Source organism: Nicotiana tomentosiformis, chromosome 7 (genome assembly GCF_000390325.3).
Source record: "Nicotiana tomentosiformis chromosome 7, ASM39032v3, whole genome shotgun sequence".
Classification (NCBI taxonomy): Eukaryota; Viridiplantae; Streptophyta; class Magnoliopsida; order Solanales; family Solanaceae; genus Nicotiana; species Nicotiana tomentosiformis.
In genome coordinates this window covers 50,925,712-50,953,689 of record NC_090818.1, presented here as the reverse complement: position 1 = coordinate 50,953,689, position 27,978 = coordinate 50,925,712, and the positions used below count along the sequence as shown (strand labels likewise).

Here is a 27,978-nt window from a genome sequence, read left to right as displayed (position 1 = left end):
TATGTGGCTCAATGGAGGTACATTTCTCTATTGACCTTGGTTTTTTGTTTGAAGAATTGAACAAAAAAGTTATTAATTTGATTGAATCCAAAACCTTAGGCCCTGGTTGTTCATATGTGGGTTATGGTGCTTTTATGGAGCATGGTCCTTTTAGGCCAGGGATTGATGGGAGTCTTATAAAAAACATATATTCCTGGAATTTGGGTAATGGTTCTTGTTTCATGAATGATCATATTGAAAAGGTTTTACACCCCAAAATCTGATAACAAAGATCGATTTTGATTGCTAAACATGAAACATAATCGAACATGCTATACGTGGACTCCCCTATTGGAGTAGGATTTTCATACTCAAATACAAGCTGAGACAACATAAATTGGGATGATATTGCAACTGGTACAACAGTTTTCCTGAAATAGCCAATAATATTGATAAGTCAATGCTACAAGATATCTTTGGTTTAATAAAGTTCAAACATATGAATTGCTCGACTCCTTCTTTCTCGGTTATTTCAAACTAGCTTTGTCACGACCCAAAATCACCTAAAGGCCGTGGTGGCGCCCAACGTCGCTGTCAGGCAAGCCAACAGTGAATTATCGACTTAATTACTCATCTTAAAAATTTTGAAATCATAAATCCCATTAAATAAATAAAATAAACATCGAATACTCGTAGGAGCCCGTGAATTCTCTTTATAAATTTCCGTATAAGTATAAATTACAAGGTAAAATGATAATAATTACTTGAACTACAATAATGAACATTCAGTAGGAACCCCCAAAACCCGGTGTCACAAGTGCATGAGCATCTACCGAGAAATATAATAAAATACAACATATGTCTGGAATACAAGTTAGACATGAGAATATAAATAACTCTGATGGAGACTCTATATGCGTAACATGGAATGTAGCTCACCATAAAGGCCCCGCAAAATCCGCGCCTCTATGCCCAAAAAACCACCAGAAAATAAAGAAATATATATATATATATATCTATATATATATATATACACACACACACACATGCACAAAAAGTGCAGCAAGTATAGCATGAGTACGTAAATCAACGCGTACCCAATAAGTACCTAGACTAACCACAAAAAGTACAGCAAGTGTAGTATGAGTGTGTAAATCCTCCTCTGAACAGTAAACACAAGCCCTCAATTATCGGCCACCTCCTCAACCGGAGTACGTATGAAAAATAGTCCCCACCAGATAGACCGTCACAACTCAAATCAGGAAAACTCATGGATACAGTGGCATCTTGCCAAATATCACACATGACGCTGCCGAGGTGAACGGCCCGATCCTATATTAGAATTTATAGAAATGCTGAGGCGAACGTACCGATCCTATAATAATGTGTGCACTGCCGAGGGTCGAACGGCATGAACCATAGATACATTTATTATACTGTCGTGGAGAACGGCCCGATCCCATGAGAATATGATACTGCCCAGGCGAACGGCCCGATCCTATGAGAATAAGAAGCTTTAATGGGTCCTTGACCCCACTCACGAAGATACGTATGAGTTATGAAATTTAGAGAAGTTTTTTAATGAAAAAGCACAACGCGAGAGGAATTCATAAGGGAAGCACAAATTATTCTGCGGATTATCAAGTAGCTCATCACATCTCTACAATAGCGAGTTTGTCATCCTATGCAAGTCTAATCTCAAGTCATAACGAGAAATAAAGGAATTAGACGAGCAAAGATAACTCAAATAGTACAATTATACCATGGCGTGAGCCTAAGTCTACCCGGACATAATCAGGAATTCTAGCATATGCACGGACACTTGTCACCTTATACGTGCGTAGCTCCCACAACATGTAGCACACAAGAATATAACACCTACGAGGTAAATTCCCCCTCACAGGGGTAGATAGGAGACTTACCTCGCTCTGAAGTTCCATAACCGGCTCCAACGCCTCTCTAACACCTCAAACCAAATGGCCATTGATCTGAAACTAGTCAAACAATCATGAAAACTAATAAAAATATGCCCCAACCTCGTAATTAATTAATTTATAACAATTCACAACTCCGTTCGAAGAGTCAACAAACCCTCCAGGCCCACATGCCCGGATTTTGAAACTTTTCTAAGATAAACTTTACCCATAACCTCACGAACTCAAATATATGATTTACTCCTAATTACATTTCCAAAATCGTGGTTAAAATCGAAAAATACCAATTTCTAGATTTTCTCTTGAAATCCCATAATTTCCATAATTTTTCATGTATTTACAATCCCAAATCCGTATATTTAACTCACAACTTGTAGAAATTACTTACCTCATGAATGACGATGAAAATGGTGCTTCGAAATCGCTCCAAGGCCGACTCCCATGGAAGAAACGAAATAAAAATGAGCCAAACCCACGTACTTAACAAGGCCCTCTGCCCAGCGATCATCGCACCTACAGACAAATTTGCGCGCCAGTGAGCTCGCTTTTGCGAGAAAAATCTCGCTCCTACGGAAGTCCATTACTAGCAGCCCATCGTACCTACAGAAATTCTTTCGCTCTTGCGCAATTGAAGGTGCGACAATGCCTCGCGCATCTGCGCATTTCCCCGCACCTACGGTAGTGGCGTCGCTTCTGCAAGCACACGCCCAGCTCACCCAAGTCCGAAATCATCATACGAACCTATTGGAACCTTCAAATCATGATTCCGATGTCGTTTACGTAGAAGTCAAACCTTGGTCAACTATTCCAACTTAAAGCTTCCGAATTTAGAATTTTCTTTCCAAATCAATTCTGAACTTCCCGAAATTCAATTCCGACCACACGTACAAGTCATAATACCTTAAGTGAAGCTACTTAAGGCCTCAAACTGCTAAACGACGCGTTAGAGCTCAAAACGACCAGTCGGGTCGTTACATTCTCCCCCTCTTAAACATACCTTCATCCTCGAACGTGCCAAGAACTATTATGGAGTTGTCCAAAATCAATGTTTAACACCTCGTGCACCTACCCGTGCCACCACAACCCATGTGGGCACATTAGCTCGAGCCAGACTGAAGATCCTCCCTTTTATTTAGTTAATAAGCCTTAGAACCAAATTCCAACATCCGGAATTCTCTGCAAGACCTGATTCTAACAAAAAACACATATCAATCCCTACACACTGTACCAAAACCTAATCATGCACCTATGCTGAGATCACACCATGCACCGCATAAGTCGTCTTCCCATAATGACATCCTCCGACCACAATAGCTGCAATTTCACGAATCTGATGCTCGCAATACACCTCACAACATATAAGCCATGTTCCAACTCTCACAATACTACCACGACGAAAGAGATACGTAGAAACTCATAACCACCCGTTAAATCAATAACTCACGAGTTCATCCGCTCGACAAGAACCACCACCTCATTATGAACTGAATAGTGACATTTTCCCTTTAATATACCTTTCATAAATTCGATCGCACCAATTTCAGGTCCAATAACCTCGTCTCACCCAGTACAAGTTACTCAGGCAGTAAGCCACCTCAAACACTGACCAAGATCTCATATAATGCCATGAATGCGCCAACAAGCTACAACCCGAATAAGACATATAAGGGAGAAAAAAATCTGGAAAAAGAACTACCCGACCCATGTAACGAATAAAACAGTTGAAGAGATGCTATGAACCTTTCTCAGAGAATGAGAAACAAATACACAAAAAATAAGTATAGGGAACTGTACTCAACATATCACTATTGCGGCGTGCAATCCGATCCACACATGATATCGTTGTAGCGTGCAACCCGATCCAAACAGCATACCTATGGCGGCGTGCCACCCGATCCACTCATAACAATCAATAAGGAAATACTCATCGAGCTAAAATGCCCATACCTACGGAATACCCGAATATCGGCCACAAGCACGCCAAGTGCATAAATACGACTCTGGGGAGATGGATAGCGCTATGCTCCACAAAACTCGAGCTTGACTATGGTGCAATAACGACAAGCTACACAAAACCACAACACACACGCGAATAATCAATCTGTCTCACAACCCACATGGCATAATTGAGTATTACAGAGAATAGTTGATGACAGGAATAACACCCAACACTCGAAGACTCCTCCATAAGCAGTACTATGCTGAATGAACACATCTTATCTGATGTAAATCTAATAACGGACCTCAAGCCGATTCCTCTTATCCCATACTGGCTAATAACCTTCCAAGGATCCACAATAACCCTATTCATGACACATATAAGTGGCCGTCCAATCCAGAACAAACTCCCACAGTCCACAACCAAAGGAATAGAGCTCATTTCAGGCATAAACTCTCACATTAGTGATAGTACCAGAATCTCCATACTTGGTTTCAATCCTTAACAATCAAGTGACTAACATGTCATACTTATAAAAAATTCCCCGTGGGGCACGCTCTCACGACCTTTCGCACCAGGTAGCAAAGTCTGCACCTCCATACCACGTACCGTACTAATTCTGTAACGCAAATCAAGAATCCGCAAATCAATACACAAAGCCTCTTACACAGGACATCGTTCATAGGTGACACTAAAGAAAATGTCAGCTTACTTTGAAGTCTTCCCCCCGCTCCTACGAGCTCGTGACATTCTTATCAGCACCAAACCTCGACCTTGGTCCTCAACTTCCAAATTTCCATACCGCCTGCTGCATTTACCATGCCGCTACACGAGAGTACAAGAATTCATCATAACCCCTGAACTATTAGTATAATAAATACTTCATTGGCTTAAAACCATTTACTTAACTCATTTCAGAAGAACCATTGCAGCACGCAACTGAATTCCCATAGCCGCATAAAATACAAACCCCAAATCGTGGTCTAAACCGACATAACTCTTCCGGGATCCAATTACACATAACAAGGCCATTTGAATCAAATACCTCCCCAAATCAATCAAATTATGGTGGTTGTCAAGCCCACACGTACAACCATAAACCACTTGTAAGCTTAACACGCCGAAGGAGCTGATCATTGTCACAATCATGCTGATTCAAACCATTACTAACCGACCCAACTTCTTCCCATTTAATCTTGACTTGCCTTAGAAATAATAATGGCTTCATTCAAAAACATAACAGACTCAATCAGCACTCATCCTGAGTGACTTGAATCACGAGACTACATCGTCTCAGTACCCATGAACCATCGCATACCCTCCTCTCCAACTGGTACACCCATTCTGAAAGACCTTCCGCGAATCCGAAATGGTTTCTCCCATTTCTCCAACACTGCCCCGCAAACCCGATGATAACATAGAAAATTCTCCAAGTATTCTTCACACTCTGCTGCAAAACCAGTCCTCAACCACATAATGAACCCAAAATCATTAAACACCGCACTTTAATTCTTGCACCCTCTAGAGCCATTATTGAGAGTCACCCATTCTGACATAGTCCCGAATATAATCAAACTCCATCGCTCCGTTAGCACATGAACAATCCTGAAGAAGCAACCAAATAAATTTCTTTCCTTGTACAACACATCCACAAGAAGCATAAACTCTGAGCCTTTCTAAAACCTGCAGCTGAATCGATAAGGCAAAATATAGCACACATTCATTAAGTCCTTTTCCCGAATTACCCCTGAGGTTTTCTTTTCTTAGTCATAAATAATCTACCAATGCACCGATAACCAGAAACCGCACAAGTAGACAACCACACGACCCAATCGTAAACGGTGGGCTCCCCCACTTAGCTTTAAGCTACCATCACATAAATGTAGAACCCACAAAGAATCCTCCTTCTCACTTACCATGATCTCGCACCGTTAACCTGCCAAATTTCTCTTAGTCTCTTGTTAAACTTTTCATGAACATTCCGAACTATCAGCCACAATCGCATATTCGACCTTCTACCGGGTAGTAAATAGAGCTCTTCGTAGAAACTTCATCGAAATCACGCAACCGCTACCTGCTCACAGTAGATAACCCACCTGTGGAATTCCATTTTGACATCTTCCAATGACTCTGCACTGGGTAAAACTACCACGAAGTCAGTAAACCCTCCTGAGCCCATGCTCGTCCACCAGCTGAACAAGTCTGTTCATTCCCATTGACATCAATTGAAAGTCCGACAATACATTCCAAACTCGAAGTCATGTTGCATCCCAAAAACGATAATCAAGTTTTCACACCCCTCTTCATTTCAAGCCAACTTTTTTTCAATCATTTAAAATCTTCCTCAGTATAGTAGCCACCGTCCCAAATGAAATTTATAAACTAAGTCATTGTCCACCATGATTCTCAAATCGCTTTAAACTTTTCTCAAGGCATGTGTCTATCCTACCACAGAATCCATATGATACTCTGCCACTCTCACTTCGGTTAAACCTTCTCCTTTAAGAAACTTTTCGACCTCTACTTTTCATACTTGACCTGCTAGCAATTCAACCACCGCGAGAGACCTCCTTCCATGTCCTTCCTCATCCTTCGCTGCCCAAATATTGCATCAAATCAAAATCCATCCCTGTAGCACCTGAACTAATAAATTGCTTCCCACTCTAAGCCTCCTCGAAGGTCATCTTTCTCGAGCCATCAGAATTCGAAACACCGATTTGATTCCGAAACCGCTACACACCACCATCTCTGACTATCGCCTCTTAAACACAATTTCACCGCACCCTGCCCCGAAGGTAAATCAAGAAGACCATAACACCGGCGAGCCTTAATGCGTTCAACAAAGACGACGACACCACATCACAATCGAGAATCCCACCACACTTGAAAATATCAAGTCTCGTTACTCTATCAACCAAATCCTGAACATCCATAGTCTGATTGCCTCTTCTCCGCTGGAATTAAATGCCGAACTTCTAAACCATAAACTGAAAAATCCTTCTTCCGAGTCATTCACTGTCTCGACACATAAATAAGCACCCTACCATCACACCAACACTGTGCGATAACCACTCATGAACATCATAGAAATCCTTGCATAGCCTCAAACCCATAGGCAATACTAATACAGGGCTAAAACGACAGAACACCCTTCCACAGGACGACGACAATAGCTCATTCAATACACAGGGAGATACATCATGCACTACATCTTTAGTACCACTGCAACTTTTTGATGCCCCATTGATAACAAGCGCTCAACATCGTGTAAGAGTGAGTGGGAAGGAAATTAAGACATAAGCCTCGATGTAGTCAAATCGCACGACGAGGAATCAAGAAGGGAAGTGCTCCTAACAGCCATGTAGCCTCTCGAAGATAAGTACAGACGTCTCCGTACTGATCCGCAAGACTCTACTAGACTTGCTCATGACTCGTGATACCCACGTGAACCTAGAACTCTGATACCAAGCTGTCACGACCCAAAATTTCATAAACGTTGTGGTGGCACCTAACGTCGTTGTCAGGCAAGACAACGGCGAATTATCGACTTAATTACTCATCTTAAAAAATTTGAAATCATAAATCCCATTAAATAAATAAATAAAATATCGGGTACTCGTAGGAGCCCATGAATTCTCTTTATAAACTTCCGTATAAGTATAAATTACAAGGTAAAATGATAATAATTACGTGAACTACAATAATGAACATCCAATAGGAATCCCCAAAATCCGGTGTCACAAGTGCATGAGCATCTACCGAGAAATATAATAAAATACAATATCTGTATGGAATACAAGTTAGACAGGAGAATGTAAATAACTCTGATGAAAACTCTATATGGAATGCAGCTCACCATAAAGTCCCCACAATAGCCGCGCCTCTGCGCCCAAAAAACCACCATATATATACACACATGCACAAAAGTGCAACAAGTGTAACATGAGTACGTAAATCAACGCATACCCAGTAAGCATCTAGCCTAACTCCGGAGAATTAGTGACGAGGGGTCGACATCGACACTTACTAGTGGTCCAATAAATCAAGTACAATAGGAAGTAAGCAAGTGTGAGGCCTGGTAAAACAATGTAAATAAATTTAAGCACGTGGTACGATCCTCCTCTTAACAGTAAACGCAAGCCATCAATTATTGGTCACCTCCTCTACCAAAGTGTATATGGAAAATGGTCCCCACCAGATAGATCGTCACAACTCAAATCAGAAAAAATCACGGATATGGTGGCTTCTTGCCAAATATTACGCACAACGCTGCCGAGACGAACGACCCGATCCCATAAGAATATTTATAAAAATGCTGAGGCGTACGACCCGATCCCACAATAATGTGTGTGCCGCCGAGAGTCGAACGACACGAACCATAGATGCATATATTATACTACCATGGAGAATGGTCTGCTCCCATGAGAACATGATACTACCGAGGCGAACGACCCGATCCCATTAGAATAAGAAGTTTTAACGGGTCCTTGACCCTACTCATGAAGATACGTGTGAGTTATGAAATTTAGAGAAGCTTTTTAATGAAAACGCATAACACGAGAGGAATTCATAAGGGAGGCACAAATTATTCCGCGGATTATCAAGTAGCTCGTCACATCTCTACAATAGCGAGTCTGTCACACTATGCAAGTCTAATCTCAAGTCATAACGCGAAATAAAGGAATTAGAGGAGCAAAGATAACTCAAATAGTACAATTATAGCATGGCGTGAACCTAAGTCTACCCGGACATAATAAGGAATTCTAGCATACGCGCGGACACCCGTCACCTCATAGTGCGTAGCTCCCACAACATGTAACACATAAGAATATAATACCTACGTGGTAAATTTTCCCTTACAGGGTTAGCTAAGAGGCTTACCTAGCCCGAAGTTCCATAATTGGCTCCAATGCCTCTCTAACACCTCAAACCAAATGCTCATCGATACAAAACTAGTCAAACAGTAATGAAAACCAATAAAAATATGCCCCAACCTCTTAATTAATTAATTTATAACAATTTTCAACTCTACTCGAAGAGTTAACAAAGCCAACCCTCGGGCTCGCATGCCCGGATTTCGAAATATTTTGAAGATAAACTTTACTCATGACCTCACAAACTCAAATATATGATTTACTCCTAATTCCATTTTCAAAACCGTGGTTAAAATTCAAAAATATCAATTTCTAGGTTTTTTCTTGAAATCACACAATTTTTCCAATTTTTCATGTATTTACAAGCCCAAATCCGTATATTTAACTCACAACTTGTAGAAATTACTTACCTCATGAATGGCGATGAAAATGACGCTTCAAAATCGCTCCAAGACCGACTCCCATGGAAGAAACGAAATAAAAATGAGAACCTGAACCTGAACCTGGGTACAATTAACTTTGCTTCTCATGGGTACAGGAGAACAGATTGCAGAAGTTTAAGCTGCCAGAACCTGAACCTGTTCTTTGCATTGGTGAAATCCTACCAATGGAGCTCTTAGACAGAGTTCAAAGAAAAGAAATATATGGTCTATATTATATTATATATGGTCAGTAGTTCCCTCTTTTGGTTTATTGACCTCAGAAAATGACGTTTATTTCCTGCTATTACGACAATCATAGTCTACCATATGGTAGTCGTATATCTAAATGAGGACATGGGTTCAAAGGGGAATTAAATTTTAATATATGATTTTGGTGTTTCTAAGATAATATAATCTTTATTGATTCCCCTTTTCATAGTGTGTTACGTACGTTCAAGTTATTGGAAGACCATTCTTGCCTTTCAGATACTCGATGAATCCGGGAAGGGGACCCTAAAGTATTACCCAGAAGAAAACCTGTGTCAGTCACGTACCAAATTTTCTTAAGGAGAGTCAAGTAGTCCTCGGCTTCATAGTTTCGGTGCAAACTTCACTTGTCCTCGGCTTCATGTTACAGAAGTGAGTAACATTTAAAAACAATATTAACAACGATACTAAATAATTGTTGGGCCCGGGCTTAGCCCCGGCTAACCTTCACTAGTATATGAATATAGAGAGAGAAGATTTGTTGGCAATGGTAAAAAACACCAATATTTTTGCAAACACAAATATCCAAAACTTAACATCAGATTGATTTTTTATACTTGAAAATATAATTCTAGTTAAATATTTAAAACTTGTGATGAGTTATATTAATAATTTTAATTTAACCAAAATTAAATTATTCCTTTTAATTGAAGACAAATATTAAGTTTTTGAATTAACAAATTAAGAAATGAATCAAATTCAATTTCTTTTCAAATTCATCATATAAGTAAACTTCTTTTTCAGTTGACAAAATTTTTATATACACAAATTAGATTTTCTTTTTATAGGAAGACCATTGGTGGTGAAAACAAATCATAAAATAATGCAAAATCGACTATATATAGTACTAAACATCAAATGCAAAATCCTTTAATCTCTCGAATAAATTCATAAATACAATTTCATATATGAAAAGGTAAAAACAAAAAAGGTAGATCAATTAAGATGTAGCGGTTGAATTTTCCTTTTTTTTCGATAGTAATTTATTTTTTTTAACTGTTAAAAATAATTCTATGTCATTTCTTAGCGATTAAAGAAATAGAAGAAATTACATTTTGCTCGTGAGCAAAAACAAGACGTCTTGTGTCAGTTGAATGAAATGATTAAGAACTTATATGAGATAAAATTTCTTTCTTTATTGAGTTAGTTAAATATGATCAACAACTATTATTTTTAAAAAGTTATATTTTTTAATTTTAACTTTTATTTTATAGCTCAACCACAATTTTAATATAATATTATGTAAATTTTGAAAATATTATATTTATTGGAATAGGGTAACACGTGTATACTAAGACTATGTTCATATCAACAATGCATGCAAACATCTAAAATACCAAACATGGATCTAAAATCAAGTCAAAAAAATGCTTCTGGAAAAAAAACTATTTTTTTCTACTTCTTCAAACCGCTTCTGTTTCTACTCAAAAATATTTTTTTTCTTTTAAAAGTTTGGCAAAATACTTCAACTTTGAAAAACAAACATATTTTTTTGGATAAAAATGCTTATATTTTTGGAGAAACTTGGCCAAACATGTTATTTAACTCTTAAGGACCAACAATAATTTTTTATCTTACGACGTCGGTTAAATTAAGTAAGGGCAAAATTGGAATTGAAAATAGCAGCTAGGGTTTTGAGCTATAGGCTGATAAAACCCAGTAAGGTTACATTTCTCAGCCGCTTGCAAGAGCCCTCCATTTTTTGTTCGTCGCATTTGGGAAAACCTAAACCCTAGGGCCCTCCATCGCCGGCAACAATGGGTAAATGAAATCAATTTTTTCACTCCCTTACAATTCATCTTATTTCTTCAATGTTTTTTTAAGGAGCAATTTATTATGGTATTATATAGGTATCTCTCGTGATTCTATGCACAAGAGACGGGCCACTGGAGGCAAGAAGAAGGCTTGGAGGAAGAAGAGAAAGTATGTACCCCTAACTATCTTATTTATTCAATGTGCTTTTTATTTTTATTTTATATGAGTAATTAATGTGCTAAAATTGATGATTACCTTGTGATCTGCAAATTTTGGCATGTTTAAGGATTTAGCGTTTATCGGCAGATTGTAGCAATACCTCACCTAGTGCTTTGTTACTGCGTTTTGGATTGAATATATGAAAATTCTATATGCATCCGATTGTCGAGTTTAGGCTAATGGGGTTTCCCTGTTTTTGTCATTACAAGGATTTAGTCTAATTTATAGGCTTAACCAAGAGCAAGGTGGGGAGATCTTGGAGAGAAGGATGCCGAGGGTCATTTGGAAACAGCCTCTCAACCCCAGGGTAGGGGTAAGGTCTGCGTACACACTACCCTCCCCAGACCCCACTAGTGGGATTATACTGGGTTGTTGTTGTTGTTGTTGTTGTATAGGCTTAACCAAGAAGAAAAAAATGTGGAACAGGAAGTTTAAAATAAAGAAAAAAAAGGTAATGTAAATGAAGAAGAGAAGGAAAAACGTGGAAAAGGTGATGAATTGATCCATGCCTTACCAGGATGAGTCTAACTGAAAATGAGAATGAAGGAGAGCGAAGCTGCTCACTTTCTCCGGCTAATAACGTGTGATAACTAATTAGCTAACATTAAGGATATGACTGAAACATGAATGACTGATGTGTACTATTGGTCATGTACAACCAAAAATTTCAGTGTACTTCCATTGGTCTATTCTAAGTCTCTCTCTCGACCCCAACTCCATTTGATTTTTGATTTACATGATTGATATATATGACGAAATTATGTTTTTTGCTGTTACTTTTTTTAGATTGACTTTGTATCTCTTGTTCCTGTGAAGGTACGAGCTTGGCAGACAGCCAGCAAATACAAAGTTGGTTCCTAATGCTAAGACTGTTAGAAGAATAAGAGTCCGAGGAGGTAATGTGAAGTGGCGTGCTTTGAGGTTGGATACTGGGAATTACTCTTGGGGAAGTGAGGCTATTACAAGGAAGACTCGTCTATTGGATGTGGTGTATAATGCTTCTAACAATGAGTTGGTTAGGACTCAAACCCTGGTGAAGAGTGCGATTGTTCAGGTTGATGCAGCTCCATTTAAACAGTGGTATCTCCAGCACTATGGAGTTGATATTGGTCGCAAGAAGAAGACTGCTGCTTCCAAGAAGGAAGGAGAGGTATTTGAATGTCTTTTCTCAACTTTAGCACTCTCCTAATCTATGTGCTATTTTTTTACTCAATGATTGCATAATCAGTTTTTGCTGCTTTATTTGTCTTGAGTATATTATGTATGGACATTCTAATTGTTAAGAGGGTTGTGTCTTTGCTTTTGGCGTTTAACTGTTTGTGCTGTAGGTGGTTCTGATAAAGGATTTCTTGAACTTGTATTTGTTATCATTAGATTGCAGCTTTAGCTACGCAAGTTTCAACATAAGTCTTTCTCTGTTTTGATTATTTCTATTTGATTGATTTACAGGAGGCCGAGGCTGTTCCAGAGGAGAAGAAGAGTAACCATGTCCAAAGAAAGCTGCAAAAGCGGCAACAGGATCGCAAGATTGACCCACATATTGAGGAACAATTTGCTAGTGGGCGTCTATTGGCTGCAATCTCATCACGACCTGGCCAGTGTGGTCGTGCCGATGGGTAAGAACTCTCTTCTGATTCGGTGTGATATTTAGGTGAAAATAGCCAATTCCAAATGAATGATAACGTCCCGGTAAATTGTATTAGCTACTCTTAGCTTTGGAATGAGAGGAATAGGAGATGTTTTGATGGATTAGCAACTCTAAACCACTTCCTTAAGGCTAAATGTCTTTTGCTTTTGTACAGTTGGAGTACCTTAACACCTGTAAACTCCCATGACAATTTTTTGGACTTTGTTAATTCTTTAATAGGACTCTTTGTACTGGAGCTAACAAATCTTTTGTATCTATATTTCTGCATCTTCTTGATGCCATTTATAATCTCTTACTTTATCAAAAAAAGATTTACTATAACATCTGCCCAATGAGGTTCATGATTATTTCTGTTTTCCAGAAGGAATTAGATGGTGCTAGAAGGATTATTTCCGTTTACCAGGAAGATTTATACTTTTTCTTCATTGAACTTTGACAGTTACATCTTGGAGGGTAAGGAACTTGAGTTTTACATGAAGAAACTCCAGAGAAAGAAAGGAAAGGGTGCCAGTGGTGCTGCTTAGAGTTGCACCTCCATTTTTTCATATTATGATAAGTTCAGAACAAATTAGATTGGTCGTTATTCCCTATTCATTGGAAGGGAATGATAACTTCTTGTATCGGATTTAGATTCAAGTTTCTTTTGCATATGGCTATCTAAAAATTTTGAGAACTGCCTACTTTATCAAAAGAAGAAATTTGAGAACAGCCTTCTCACTCGATGACCGTTTTTTCTAATGGCATCATTTAACTGTTTCTGTACTTTCAATCCTTTGATGATTTTGTTTATTGTACTTTCAATCCTTATCTCTCGCATTAAATACCTACCTTCAAAAAGGTTATGGGGATCGCAGGGTTTCCTATGGTCTAAAGTTCAGTTTTTTCTCATCTAAAGTCATTTTTGAGTTGATTTCATGACCGGACTGAAATCATCGTGCCGTGCCATCACAAATTTGTAGGCTTTCATATTCCAGAGTTAGCGTAGCTGTCTTTTAATTTTATCTGGAAGGGAAAAATATTCCTTGAGAATAAAGTGTGGTAGCTGATGTTCTCGGACATAAGTAGTGATGACAAAATGGTTAAAAGAAAACGGTTGTTAACCCCTATTATTCATTAAAAAATGGGTTGGATAATGAATTTTTTAAAACAGGTTCAGATATGGATAACAATCATATTATCCACTCGAAAATGGATAAATAATGAGTTTTAACTTTTACATTTGTAAAGTTTCAAATGGATGGTTTCTCAAGTTTATGAGATTAGGAATTCTCTCAAAAGTGATTATATTTAAAAAGTCATGGATAATATGGATATCCATATTATATGTTGGTTAATTCATTTTTTATCCGTATTAAATATGTATCGGATAATTTATCCGTTTTTGCATTACCTGTTTTTGACCCACCTATATCCGACCCAACCCGTCCGTTGCCATCCCTAGACATGAGCATGCTAAAACGAGCATTGATGTACTTCTCATACGTGATGCAGTATAAGCAAAAACAAGATACCACGTAAGGCAAATAGCAGAATCCCTACTCCAAATATGTTAACAAATGGAGTAAGAATATTTAAGTCCATACTCGAATGGGTTCTTCAACATACCATGATGGCATGATGTAGTTCATCTTTTCAATTACAACATCTCTCATTTGTAGTTTGTTAGGGCATAAATCTAGAACAATTGTCTCAACTTAGACAAAAAGCAGCAAACGACGAATATTCTTCCACAGGTAGGAGGGGTATGACAATTCAACCAAAGCGTGGTGGTCAATTTGATCAATTAAAAATTTACACATACATCAAGTCTGAATATGTTCTTAACCCCCCCCCCCCCCCCCCGGTCTTTAGTTTAGTCGGAATGGATTAACCTAATAGGTGAAGTAAGACACATGTTTTTTATATGTATATTTATCACTTAATTATGAATAAACACTACTAGAAAACTGTCAAAAAACGTCCAGGAATACCGACTGAAATTGGTTGGAATCGGAGAAAAACCGACTGATTTCCGACCGACTTTAATTCGTCGAAAAAACAGTGGTTGCTAACGTGTGGCGACCGAAGACGGTCACAATTTCTGACCAAAGGCAGTCGGTTAATTCAACCAAAGTTTGACCACTTTATCTGACAAATTTTGTTGAAAAGATAAATATATTGATCGATATCGGTCGGTAATTCTTAAATTATTTTTTATTTAATTTTTAAAATAGCGACCGATATCGGTCGGAATTATTATAACCAAATAATTTTACAATTATTTTTAAATTTTACTATACCGACCGATATCGGTCGGAATTGTTAAAATATAAGTAAATAAAAAATACTATTTCCGACCGAAGTCGGTCGGTAATTTTAATTTTTTGCAGATTGCATATTGAAATTACCGATCAAAGTCGGTCAGTAATTATGATTTTCTGGATTTTTAATATGAGCATTCTGACCGAAATCGATCGGTTTTCTAAAAATAAATGGTATAATATGGCTGTTTTTAAGCTACACCACCTGACAATTACAACCAATAACCATCCTATAATGGCAGCATTACATTGTTGCCATTTAAGCACAATTAAACGCTATAATAACGCCAACAACAACAATAATTAAACAACAATGCCAACAATAACAATAATTAAACAACGCCAACAACAACAACAATTAACCACCAACGCCAACAACAACAATACAAATGTTCAATAATAACACAATATCAACAATACAATATCAACAATACAATCATCATTCAAAACTATTCCAACTAAATATTCGCAAGTTAAAGACTTTGTTTAGCAATACACACCATTCAAGGAGTGTTTTGTATTGCATCATCTCTATCTCCACTGCTAGAAGTTTCATCGTCGGCACAGTTCGAAGGATCACGATGAAAAGGATTAGCATCTAGGGAAGACTCACGAGACCGGGGAATCGGGAAAGGGTATTAAATTGCCGGTCATTCTTTTCTAGCTGACCTTGAAGGCTACCAAATTGTTTATCTCTCCTTTTCTTCTCTAGCCTTTGCCTCTTCAAGCTCTTTTGACAACTTTGCTATCTTCTTCTCCATAGCCGAGAGATTCGACCTATCAAGTGTCTCGCCCTGGGCAGAAGTCCTTAAACCTTGCAATCCAACCATGTAGCGCTGAAATGATCTCTCTGGAAGGCCATATGTTATCCCCTTTCTAGGACCACCGATAACATCCAAACAAATCTTTTATGCTTCTTCGTCTGAAATGGAAGATGGGTCGCCCTGCTCATTCGGTAGCAATCTCTGACTGTACTCCTCCACAGTAGTCTTATAGCGACCCTTTATTTAGAAGATAGAAAATTATTAACTCTATAATATTATAAACATTAATTTTACATTATAGTAGTTATGAAACTTACATATGTAGTCTTTATCTGATCCTCGACCCATCTACTTGGATTTGTCAGTGCTTGTCTAACTCTGTGAGAGGAAAACTATCCCTAGGTGATGTATTTTATATGCGCTACTTATTGCGAGGGTTACGTACGCACGAGGTAACGAGAGTCCGTATGTAGCTAGATTCATATTATGTCCGAATAGACTTAGGTTCCCGCCATGCTATAACTGTACTATTTGAGTTGTCCCTTGCCTATTAAATTCCTTTATTTTACGTTACGACTTGAGAGTAGACTTGCGTAGGGTGATAGACTTGCTATTGTAGAGATTTGGCGAGCTTCATGATTAGCCGCGAAATAATTGTGTTCCTCTTACGAATTTCTCCCGCGCTATGCGTTTTAATCGAAAGATTTTCCTTAAAATTTATAACTCACACGTTTATTCGTGAGTGAGGTCAAGGACCCGTTAAAGCTCTTTATTCTAATGGGATCGGGCCATTCGCCTCGGTAGAATTTTGTACCACACTCTCATGGAAGCAGGTCGTTCGCCTCGGTAATATAATATATGCATTTATGGTTTGTGTCGTTCGACCCTCGGCAGTGCATACATTATGATAGGATCGGTCCGTATGCCTCGACATTTCTATAAAATACTCTTATGGAATCATGCGTAGTATTTGACAAGAAGCCAGTGAATCTGTGAGTTTTCCATATCTGAATTGTGACGACCTATCTAGTGATGTCCATTATATATATATGATCTGGTTGATGAGGTAACTACTAATTGAGAACTTGAGTGTATTGTTGAGAGGAGGATTGTACCACGTATTTATACTTGTTTATTTCGTTTATTTACTCGGCCTCACATCTATATACTTCTTACTGTACATGATTTATTGGACCACTAGTAAGTGTCGATGTCCCCCCTCGTCACTACTTCTCTAGGGTTAGGCTAGATACTTACTGGGTACGCGTTGATTTACGTACTCATGCTGCACTTGCTGCACTTATTGTGCAGGTCTATATATGTTTTCGGTGGTCCTCTAGGTGCAGAGGCGCATCTATTGCAGAGACTTTACGGTAAACTGCATTCCATGTTACGATCCGCAGCATATATAGTCTCCATCAGAGTTATTTATATTCTCCCGTCTAACTTGTATTCTAGACGGATATTGTATTTTATTGTACTCCTTAGTATATGCTCATGCACTTGTGATACCGGGTTTTGGGGGTTCTTACTGGTTGTTTATTATTGTAGTTCATATAAATATCATCATTTTACTCGGTAAATTCTATTTTATACTATTTAATTAATAAAATTATGATTTTAAAAGTAATAAAAATGAGTAATTAAGTTGATCAATCACTGTTGGCTTGCCTGACGGCGGCGTTAGGCGCCATCACGACCTATAGTGGATTTTGGGTCGTGACAACAACTCTCTTCCCGCTGGAAACCCACTTAAAACAAGATTTTTCATAAAATTTACAATTTTCTAAATCTGCATTACCCTTATAATACAACATGCAACCATCTGCACAACAATCGATTCTCATAGACGAGAGTCCTAACTCATAAACCAATCTTTTAGCCTTATAGACATCTTCAGGTATGTTGAAAGTTAGGTCAACTAGTTCACTCATAAGGCCAATGAAAGAATCCATTCCCGCTTGAGAAATATTGGTATTTGATTTGATACTTAATAATCTAACCACAATAGACAACTGAGAGTGCATACTCCCTTCATATAGTGAACGACTATCGGCCTCTAACTGTTCATAAAAATATCTTGCCTCTTCGTTAGGAGCTTGTTCAACACTTTCATGGAGTTCAAACTTGAAGTGCATCCCAAAAGCATCCGCAACTATTTCATGATATCTAGGATGTTGAACGTTATTCCCCACCGACCTACTACTTTCATCAACAACTATATTATGAAATACACCATCACTACCATCAACCTCTCCATGACTAGTCCATACAAAATAATTATCCATAAATCTCTTTCTATAAAGATGAGTCTTAACATCCTCTGATCCCAAAAAATGCAAATACTTGCACTTCAAACAAGGACGCTTAATCATCCCTCCAAACTGAAATGGTTCAAGTGACATTTCATGCCTAATAAATTCATTAACTCCTTCTATAAGTTCCTCCCTAAAAAACCGACGATTAGGATAATTCCTATTATACATTCAACTATGATATTCCATCTACAAGAATAAATAAATTGCATATTATATTAATCAAGTATTCAAATTAATTTATAGTTTAAGTTACATAATAAACTTTAGTAACAATATAGTAAATTTAAATAATTTGAGTGCTTATTAATTTGAATACAATATTATTCTAATCCTATCATTAATTATAACTAGACTCGCTAGAATAATAAATTAGTTAAGTCATTCAATTAGACTAATTCAATTAGACTAACTCAATTAGATTAATTGATATTGTCGTTATAAATTAATTTATACCTTAAATTAATTTATACATTAAATAATTTAAATGCATAAATTTAAGTTCTATTAAGATCCATAAGTTCATAATTTAAGGTTCCCTAAATCCTAGTTTATATAATTTATACACCACAATTAACTAGTTTATATAATTTATACACCACTATTAGTGCATAATCAATTAGAGTTATAATGTAGTTAACTTTAATTATAATGTACTTAATTCTAAATCTAATGTAGTTCAAACCAAAAACCCTAAAAAAAAATATAATTTTAGGTAGTTCAAAACTTAATCTACATCTAATGTAGTCTAAAAATCCTATTTAGTTACATAAATCCTAAATAGATAAAACCCTAAAAAAACTGCATAAAATTATATTCCAAAAATTAAAAAATTAAAAATTAAAAAGTTAATAAGGTAGATTACTAGCCTTGAAAGAGAATGACATTGGTGGTGGAGCCGCGGAAGGGAATGGCAGTGGTGGTGGCGGCGGCTCAAGGTATGGCATTGACGACTGGGGGCGTCAACGTGAGAGAGAAGAGGAGGGGCTTCGATTTTGGGGATGGGTGACTTGATTTTGGGTGGGATTTGGCCGAAAATCAGTGGGGAAGGGAGATGGAAGAGAGAGAGGGAAAAGAGGAAAATGGGAAAGAAACCCATATGGGGTTGTCTAATTAACAGATTACCGACCGACTTCGGTCGAAAATTTTGGTCGGTATTGTTAAGAAAATATTTGACCGTTTGACCTCACAAATACCGACCGAATTGTGTCGGAAACTAATTTTTAAAAAATTTAATAATATTTTTTTATTAAATACTTATCAACATCTTACAAAAGTTGTACCATACAAAAAATTTTGTTCTTAGTATTTTGCACACTCAATATATGCTTTCTTTCTTAATTTGTACCTTAGTCATTTTTTTTTAATTAACTTGCACTCGATGCCGGTTGATTTTTGTGTTCAAATATTTTAATAAAATAATATATAATTAGATTTATAAATAGCACTACATCTTAAGTTTTACCTTAGCATTACATCAATGATACACTTTATAATCTATTTACTTAGACACTAAGTGAATCATAGCATGTTGGATACAAAGACTATATCAATTGCACTCGATCAGTTATATATATATAGTGTTTATCATCCGTGTACTTTCGTATAAATTACACTTCATATTATGTATACGTGTAACATATTATAATAAAGTGTATGATTTTATTTCATTTATGATAATTTACACTTACACATATATGACAAGCGTTGATACTTTATTTTCAACTGTTCATTACATTGCTCGAATGCTTGATCGATGAATAAATAAGAAAAGAAATCTTGAAGTTTAAGTGAACATTTTAAATATTTTATTTATCATGTACCTGCATTATTAATTTTAAGTTTAAGTGACTAGATGCTCCGGTATAATGAGTGACTAGATAATCCAAGATGTGTACAATCGACCGAGTCTTGAATATTTTATTCTCGATCACCTTATTAGTACTTTGCTCGGATACTTCATCAATGGATCAATTGAAAATTAAATTATATTCGATTAAAACTTACTATAACACATTTAAAAATAAAATATACAGTTCTATAAGATGTAGCACTATATTATTACTTAAGTTGCAGCAACAACAACATATACTCGATCAAATCACACGATTGAGGAATATATATGTTGTTGTTGCTACAATTTAAGTATTAATATAGCACTACATCTTATAAAACTACACATTTTATTTTTAATGCGTTATAATAAGTTTTAATTGAATATAATTGAATTTTCAATTGATCCACTGATGAAGTATCCGAGCAAAGTAATAATAAGGTGATCGAGAATAAAACATTCAAGACTCTCTCTATGTGTGTGTGTGTGTGTGTGTGTGTGTGTGTGTGTGTGTGTGTATATATATATATATATATAATTTATAAGTGGTTGACCATTTTTTATCACTAATACCGACCGAAATCGGTCAGTAACTTCATAATAATTTTTAAAAATTATTTTTGTTATGAAAAATAAACAATTGACCTTAGGCGGAAAAAAATAAATTAAAATTTTTTGACCAATTTCGATCGATATACTTGAATTTTTTTAATTAAACTTTTTTTGGTAGATAATATGCAAGTCTGACCTGGTTTTGGTCAAAGATTGACCATTTTTCGATCGACATCGATCGAAATTTTTATATATGTTAGACATAGTAGTATTTCTTTATTGTGGGACAAATTTTTCTGACCGATATTGGTCGTTATCTTTGTGTGAAATTTTTTATTTGACTTTTGCGACCAATTTACATATTTTTCGACCGATGTTGGTCGGTTTCTTCTTCCGACCAATTTTGGTCGGTAGACGTTTTTTGGCAGTTTTCTAGTAGTGAAAAAAGGCAGCAGCCCGATGCACAAACTCAATTATAAATAAATTATATATTTTCTTACTTTAATTTTCAATTGCTAAGGTCAAATTACTTGATTTAATATAAATATCAGGCAGATGCAAATATTTAGATATAGAATATCATAATGGAACCTTGTTTTGTTGGTTTCCTTTTTTTTTTTTTTTTGGGTAATGAGAAATCTCGTTTCCCACTCTTGCTCCCTTACTCCCTCCGTTTTAATTTATGTAAACTTGTTTGGCTGGGCATGTAGTTTAAGAATAAATGAAGACTTTTGGAATTTGTGATCCTAAACAAGTCAAAAAGGGCCCTAGAGTATTTATGTGGTTATAAAAGCTTCTCAAGAAAAAATAAAGACTTTTGAAATTTGTGGTCCTAAACAAGTCAAAAAGAGGCCCAGAGTATTTGTGTGGTTATAAAGCTTCTCATTAAGGGCATAATTGTAAGTTTAAGCAAAATTGTTTCTAAATTTAAAAAGGGGTTATTCTTTTTGGAATGCACCAAAAATTAAATAGATTTACATAAATTGAAACGGAAGGAGCATATTTTACCCAACTTAAAAAATAATGGACTCGGCCCTGTGGTGGGAGCTGAGGAGAAGGCAAAGGGAGTACGGCAGCATCACGATGGTATTGCATCATCATTTGCTAAACTTTGAAAGAAGAAAAGGTGTCCAAAATTCATGTGGAAATTGGACCATAATCTTTGACTAAAACATTTGTAGTAATCCAACTATACATCCAAAATCTGACTAATTAATAATACTAGTCTCCCAAATCCACATTTTACAAGGCTATTATGTGTTCTCGTCATGCTTTTGCTCTTATGACGCCAACTATGAGTGGACCACCCCCTCTTGATATTCAGGAAGAGAACACAAGTATAATTGGTAATGTAGGAAAGAGGCTAATGATCATAACGTACAAGCTTTTATTCTAGTTGATTGGACCCATTTGATTTCCCTAACTGCCATTTTTTTCCCCAAACATTGCAAAAACCTCTTCATTTATCTTTCTTTAATTTTCAAGAAAAATTACTCTCAGCCGAGAGTCTATCAAAAATAGTTTTTCGATCTTCATAAGGTAGGATAAAGTTGCTTACATACTACTCTCTCCATACCTCATTTATAAAATTACACTCGATTAATTGATGTAATTTTGAAGAGAAAAAGGGTGTTGGATGTGGAAATGGGGTAATAGGATGGAAAATATAGGAGATTGTCACATATACACATAAGTCGCTGTTGGTTGGAATGCTCTAAAATTACTCCACTTATATTATAGTTCATAAATTCATTTTCGTAGCATTAATCTCAAATTTCGGTAAATCCATCACCAAGAACATATTTTCGGGGGTCTATTTTAACCCCTTCTTTGGTCTTTTGAATTTAATATATTTGCTTACATCAAGTTACACTTTAATCTGTCAATCTTTTTCAAAAGTCAAGTCCAACAACAACAACAACAACAACATATTCAGTATTATCTCACACTGTGGAATCTGGAGAGGGTAAGTGTGTATATAGACCTTACCTCTATCTTGTGAGGATAGAGATGTTGTTTCAAAAGTCAAGTCCGTCAAAAGAATTTTAAAACGAAGAAAAGAAAGAAAAATGAGTATACATGTCTCACTGAGTTTCTTAATTCTGTGATCTCAGATGAACTCTCCCACACCCATCCAAAAAGTAAATAACGAAATAAAAAAAAGAGATTTAATCACAACTTGGAATTTAGGTTAAATCTAAAGGTGAAATGATAACACTATGTTAAAAGTGTTTTTTTTCTTCAAAAAAGGTGCGCTTTTCCTCAAATTTGAGGTGTTTGGCCAAGCTTGTTTTTTGAAAAAAAAATATTTTTGGCTAGAAGCATAAACAGTTTTGAAGAAGCAGAAAAAAGTAATTTCTCTCCAGAAGCAAAAGCAGAAGCAGTTTTGACTTTTCTTCCTACCAAAAATATCCTTTGCAAAATATTATATATACCAAAATAACCTTACTTAGTTTAAACTATTAAGTAATATAAAATGACTTTTGGGATGAACTTTCATATTTATTGGATGATTTTTTGATATATTTAAATTATCTTGAAAGAATAAGTTCTTTTCAATTTTATTTTTATATTTTACTTAAATAAAATAAAAAACTTAATTATTATCTTTAATAATAAATATTTGTAATTATTTATCTACTTATATAATATTAACTATTAAGCAAATCTTTTCATGTACTTATTTGTAATTTGACACATAAAAATACTTTTTGAAAAGTTTAGCCAAATACAAATTATTGTTCAAAAGTACTTTTTAAATTGATTAGCCAAACACAAACTGTTTTTCTCCAAAAATATTTTTTTTAAAAAGCACTCATCAAAATAAACTGATTTTTCCAATTTAGTCAAACAGGCTATAAGACATTATTGTTTCGGCTTCTAAAATATATTTATGCAACTCACTCTTGTCTTGTGCTTTTGTTGTTTTAATGATAATATAATAGAGTTTACGATTTGTGCGCTTTTATTTAGGTTAAATTGACATACCAAAGTAGATAGCTAATTTTTTCTATTAAATCTAGTATGACATCTTGAAATGTATGAATATTGTTTTAAAGGTTTAAGAGCATCAACCGTAATTTTTACACCATCAGTACCTTATTTTTCAAGTTTTACATACATAATGGAGGAGTCAGAAAATTTGATAATGGATTCCAAAAAATCCAAACATGTCATAGGGAGGATTTAAATATTTATTTCTCTTATGTCAAAGAGATTCAAAATTCTTTTTATGTAAATTTTTTATTTTTACCCCTTAATTGCATGTGGCATCGACTGATCATAATTCATATCTGCTTGTTATAAATAATTATAAAGTATTACAAGTAACTTAACCTGATTAATGTCTAATAATGTTAAATTCTATGTTTGTTGCACTTGCATGCAATTTAAAATGAGTAATAGATAGTATGTTTATTTTGGAATGGAAAGCTGAAAACTGGGGGCGAGCTCATTTCAAGCTTATGAGTTCGATTTTCTAGGCCTTTTAATTATTGATTTATAACTAATTAATAAATTTTGTAAGACGAATATAGAGTTTGAATCCGAGTTACTGGGTTCGCCGAACGATATGTTTGAATAATAGGGAAGTAAAAATGGGACCACTAAAGGATGTGGTGCAGTGGATGGGGATGTTTCTCCCTTAACCAGAGGTCTCGAGTTCGAGCCCTGGGTATGGAAAAATCTTTGGTAGGGAACGTTACCTCCCGAATGGGCCCAGCGCGAATACGGATATAGTCGGACTCCAATGCGGGTACCGGATACCGGATGGGAAACCAAAAAAAAAGGGAAGTAAAAATGGGGAGACATCACGAAAACGCTATGCTGACGTGAGAATCGAATAGAAAAAAGAAAGAAAGAAAGAAAGAAAGAAAGAAAAGCAAAGGGTGCCTGCATCTCAAGTAAAGGAAACTCCCTCTTCCTTTCATATTTTTGACAATTCGCTAACTTGTTATAACGAACGGAACACCTCCTTAAACCATCCCTATAAATTGCTAGCTAGCAAAAACCTCTCCAGAGTCCAGTCACCTCACAAACAAAGACAAGTTTTCTAATTTGCATTTTAGACAAGACAGAGATATGTCATTGGTAAGAGAATCGCGCTCTATTACTAGAAAATTTTTAGCAAGGCCTCAGCAGGAAGGTCTTGGTGCTGTTGTTAGAAGAAGCATTGGAAGGTACTCCGATCGATCCTTTTTGTTATGTTTTTAGACCGAACATATCTAAAGTTCAAACTAGCTTGATTAAGTTCAATCTTTAACATTTTTATACAATACTGGATACAGTTGAATCGTACTGCATTTGCCTTTGAACTTTTCATAGTAATTAACGTATCTTCTATTTCCTCTCTCAGGTTTGAGTTGAGATACTTTGATCCTTTCCTTGTTTTGGATGAATTCTCAGGTATGTTTAAATTCTTCGATTCACTTTTTTTGGCATTTTATCCATACGTTTGTTACCTAAAATCTTTCTCTATTTTTTGTCTAATAATTAAAATTACAGTTTCTGCACCAGCTGGTTTTCCTGATCATCCACACAGAGGTAGCATTCTAATCATTTGTTCTGATTATTTTCTTCAGCCTAAAATTTGCAATTTTTCACGGCAAATTAATGTCTTTGGATTCTCATCACTTTTTTCTCTATTTTTACAGGCTTTGAAACAGTCACCTACATGTTGCAGGTATTTAATTGACAATCTTCTGTATCTTTCTCATTACTTGCTTTTGCCCTTTAATGAAAATAATAATAAAATAATTATATGCGATAACTATGCTATTATAAGTCTCTTTCAAATGCTATTTGTGTACATTGTCAATGGCTGCTCCACTTAAACCATTCAAAGGAAAGGACTATATTAGTTTCCACATCCACATTTTAGAAACGGAGTAGTTGAATAGATGTGATTGTCCAACTTAGAAGAAAGCAACATATGCATATATATATTACATACTTGTTTAGGATTATTGAAAAAATAAATATCTTAATTACTCCCCTGCGCTGCTTATGCACGGTCAAATAAGAAAAAAAGTATTCTTGGTCATGACTAGTGGCTTCAAATTTCATTCTAATTATTAGGCATTTAACTTATATTCATTGTAAGTGTAAATATATTTTGTGGATGTCAATATAATTTAATTAACCTATTGTAATAACTTACTGTCAATGTGACTAGTTCCACAAATTATTGATAGTCTGATAATGAAAAAAACTCTTACATTATCGGCGATAACAATTAGACTCAATGTGTCACTATATGCAAAAAAGAAAGTAGTTACTTTAAACTGTTAAATACAAGCACATGTTTTTTGTTTTTTTGGTGTGTGTGTATCCTAATATTCATGATCTAGACTTATTTAGGTAAACAACTTTTATATGTTAATCATAGTAGTTGAAAAGCAAGTTATTAAAATCTTATTAATACAACAGGGAGCTGTGACGCATGAAGATTTTGAGGGGCGAAAAGGTAGAATAGAAGCAGGTGATTTGCAGTGGATGACTGCTGGAAAGGGAGTTGTTCATTCAGAAATGCCTGCACCTCACGGAACTCAAAAGGGTTTACAATTGTGGATTAATCTCTCCTCCCAACACAAAATGTAAGTGATTTTTTTTTTTCTATTCATTGGAATAGATTGTCATTTTTTGTGATCATTAAAGTAACACAATTTTACCCAACTATAGCATTAAATTCATAAAGTTGTTTTTCAACAAATTAAAATAACTGTACTAACACCAATGACCGGAATATCAAATTCCACCTAAAGAAATTAAATGAGAGAATATAATGAAATCCACTTTGCTAATATTTTGATTATCCATTTTTAATAACAGGATAGAGCCAAGGTATCAAGAGATATCAAGCGAGAACATAGCAGAAGCTGCAAGAGATGGGATAAAAGTGAGAGTTATAGCAGGGGAAGCATTAGGAGTGAAATCAGCTATATACACAAGAACTCCAACAATGTATTTGGATTTCACTCTAAAACCAGGATCCCATCTTCAACAACCAATTCCTAAATCATATAACGCATTTGTATATATCTTAGAAGGTGAAGGTACTTTTGGCCAAGATTCAACAACTTCACCTATATCTGCACATTATTTGCTGCTTCTAAGTGGATTTGGTGATGGACTTGTGGCATGGAATAAGGGCTCAAAAATACTAAGGTTTATATTAGTAGGTGGAGAACCATTGGGTGAACCAGTAGCACAATTGGGACCTTTTGTGATGAATACACAAGAAGAAATTGACCAAACGATTGAAGATTTTGAGAATTATACTAATGGTTTTGAGAAAGCTAAGGACTGGAGATCTGAAGCCAGAATTGAACTTGGTTATTAATTACTACTAGTAGTACACACTACTTTTTATCGTTCATTCTTTTGTTTGTTGTTATCTTCTTTTCCTTGTTTTCATGCATATCTTTAGGTATAAACAAAGTTCTTTTGACATGAGAGGGAAACAGATGGTGTCATGTTGCCTATGTTTCCAAACGAAGAACCCCATGTTTTTTGTGCTAATAATTATGCTCATATTTGCATGTCCCCGATGAACAATAATGCTTATAGAAAGAATTACCTAACGTTTTTCGGCTTTCAAATTTAATCTTTGTTCATACCAAGTTTATTAACTGTTATGTCACGCTCTCGGGTGTTTACAGGTATGTCACTCTTATAATAAGAAATAGATAAACAGATTTAACCAAAAAAAATTTAAAGCAACGTGGGGAAGATTTCTTTTTCTTTTTCATATTAATATTAATAATATTAATGCAACTTACAGCCCCACCTTGCCTCAAAAGGAAAAAAGAATATGAATTAAACATAACGTTCCCAAGTAACAGAGTTATGCACACTTAAATGCTTCTTTGTGGAAAACATTTATTCTACCCAAAGATCATTGATTGATACTTTATGGGAACGTTAATTTATTTGCTCTTTATGAGGCTTGGCACAATCTTAGGTGGACTGGATGGCAAGTGGTATGGTCAGATATTAGCATTACTTTACTCCATTAGCTATAGTCACTATCCCACGACATGCAACTTGAGAATGGGACGGGAATGGCGAAATTTAATGTTTTGACTAAGAGTGTGTTTGGTACAAAGGAGAATATTCTTCATAAAAAATAAATAATTTTTTTACTTATTTGTTAGTGTTTGGTTAATAACAATAAAT

The 27,978-nt window shown here is 35.7% G+C and overlaps 2 protein-coding genes across 2 annotated transcripts; both read left to right on the top strand.

Moving 5' to 3' along the window:
• Positions 1-10,991: 10,991 nt before the first annotated feature.
• On the top strand, positions 10,992-13,759 carry LOC104111815 (small ribosomal subunit protein eS8-like). The gene is made up of 5 exons (XM_009621578.4): positions 10,992-11,176; positions 11,266-11,338; positions 12,206-12,539; positions 12,839-13,005; positions 13,477-13,759. Exons 1-5 carry the CDS (start codon positions 11,173-11,175, stop codon positions 13,559-13,561), a joined length of 663 nt encoding a protein of 220 aa, XP_009619873.1. The 5' UTR covers positions 10,992-11,172; the 3' UTR covers positions 13,562-13,759.
• Positions 13,760-24,731: 10,972 nt separating this feature from the next.
• LOC104111814 (pirin-like protein At1g50590) lies at positions 24,732-27,401 on the top strand. The gene is made up of 6 exons (XM_009621577.4): positions 24,732-24,980; positions 25,157-25,206; positions 25,306-25,344; positions 25,455-25,483; positions 26,230-26,396; positions 26,632-27,401. The coding sequence occupies exons 1-6, from the start codon at positions 24,883-24,885 to the stop codon at positions 27,140-27,142; spliced, it is 894 nt and encodes a 297-aa protein (XP_009619872.1). The 5' UTR covers positions 24,732-24,882; the 3' UTR covers positions 27,143-27,401.
• The last annotated feature ends 577 nt before the right edge of the window (positions 27,402-27,978 follow it).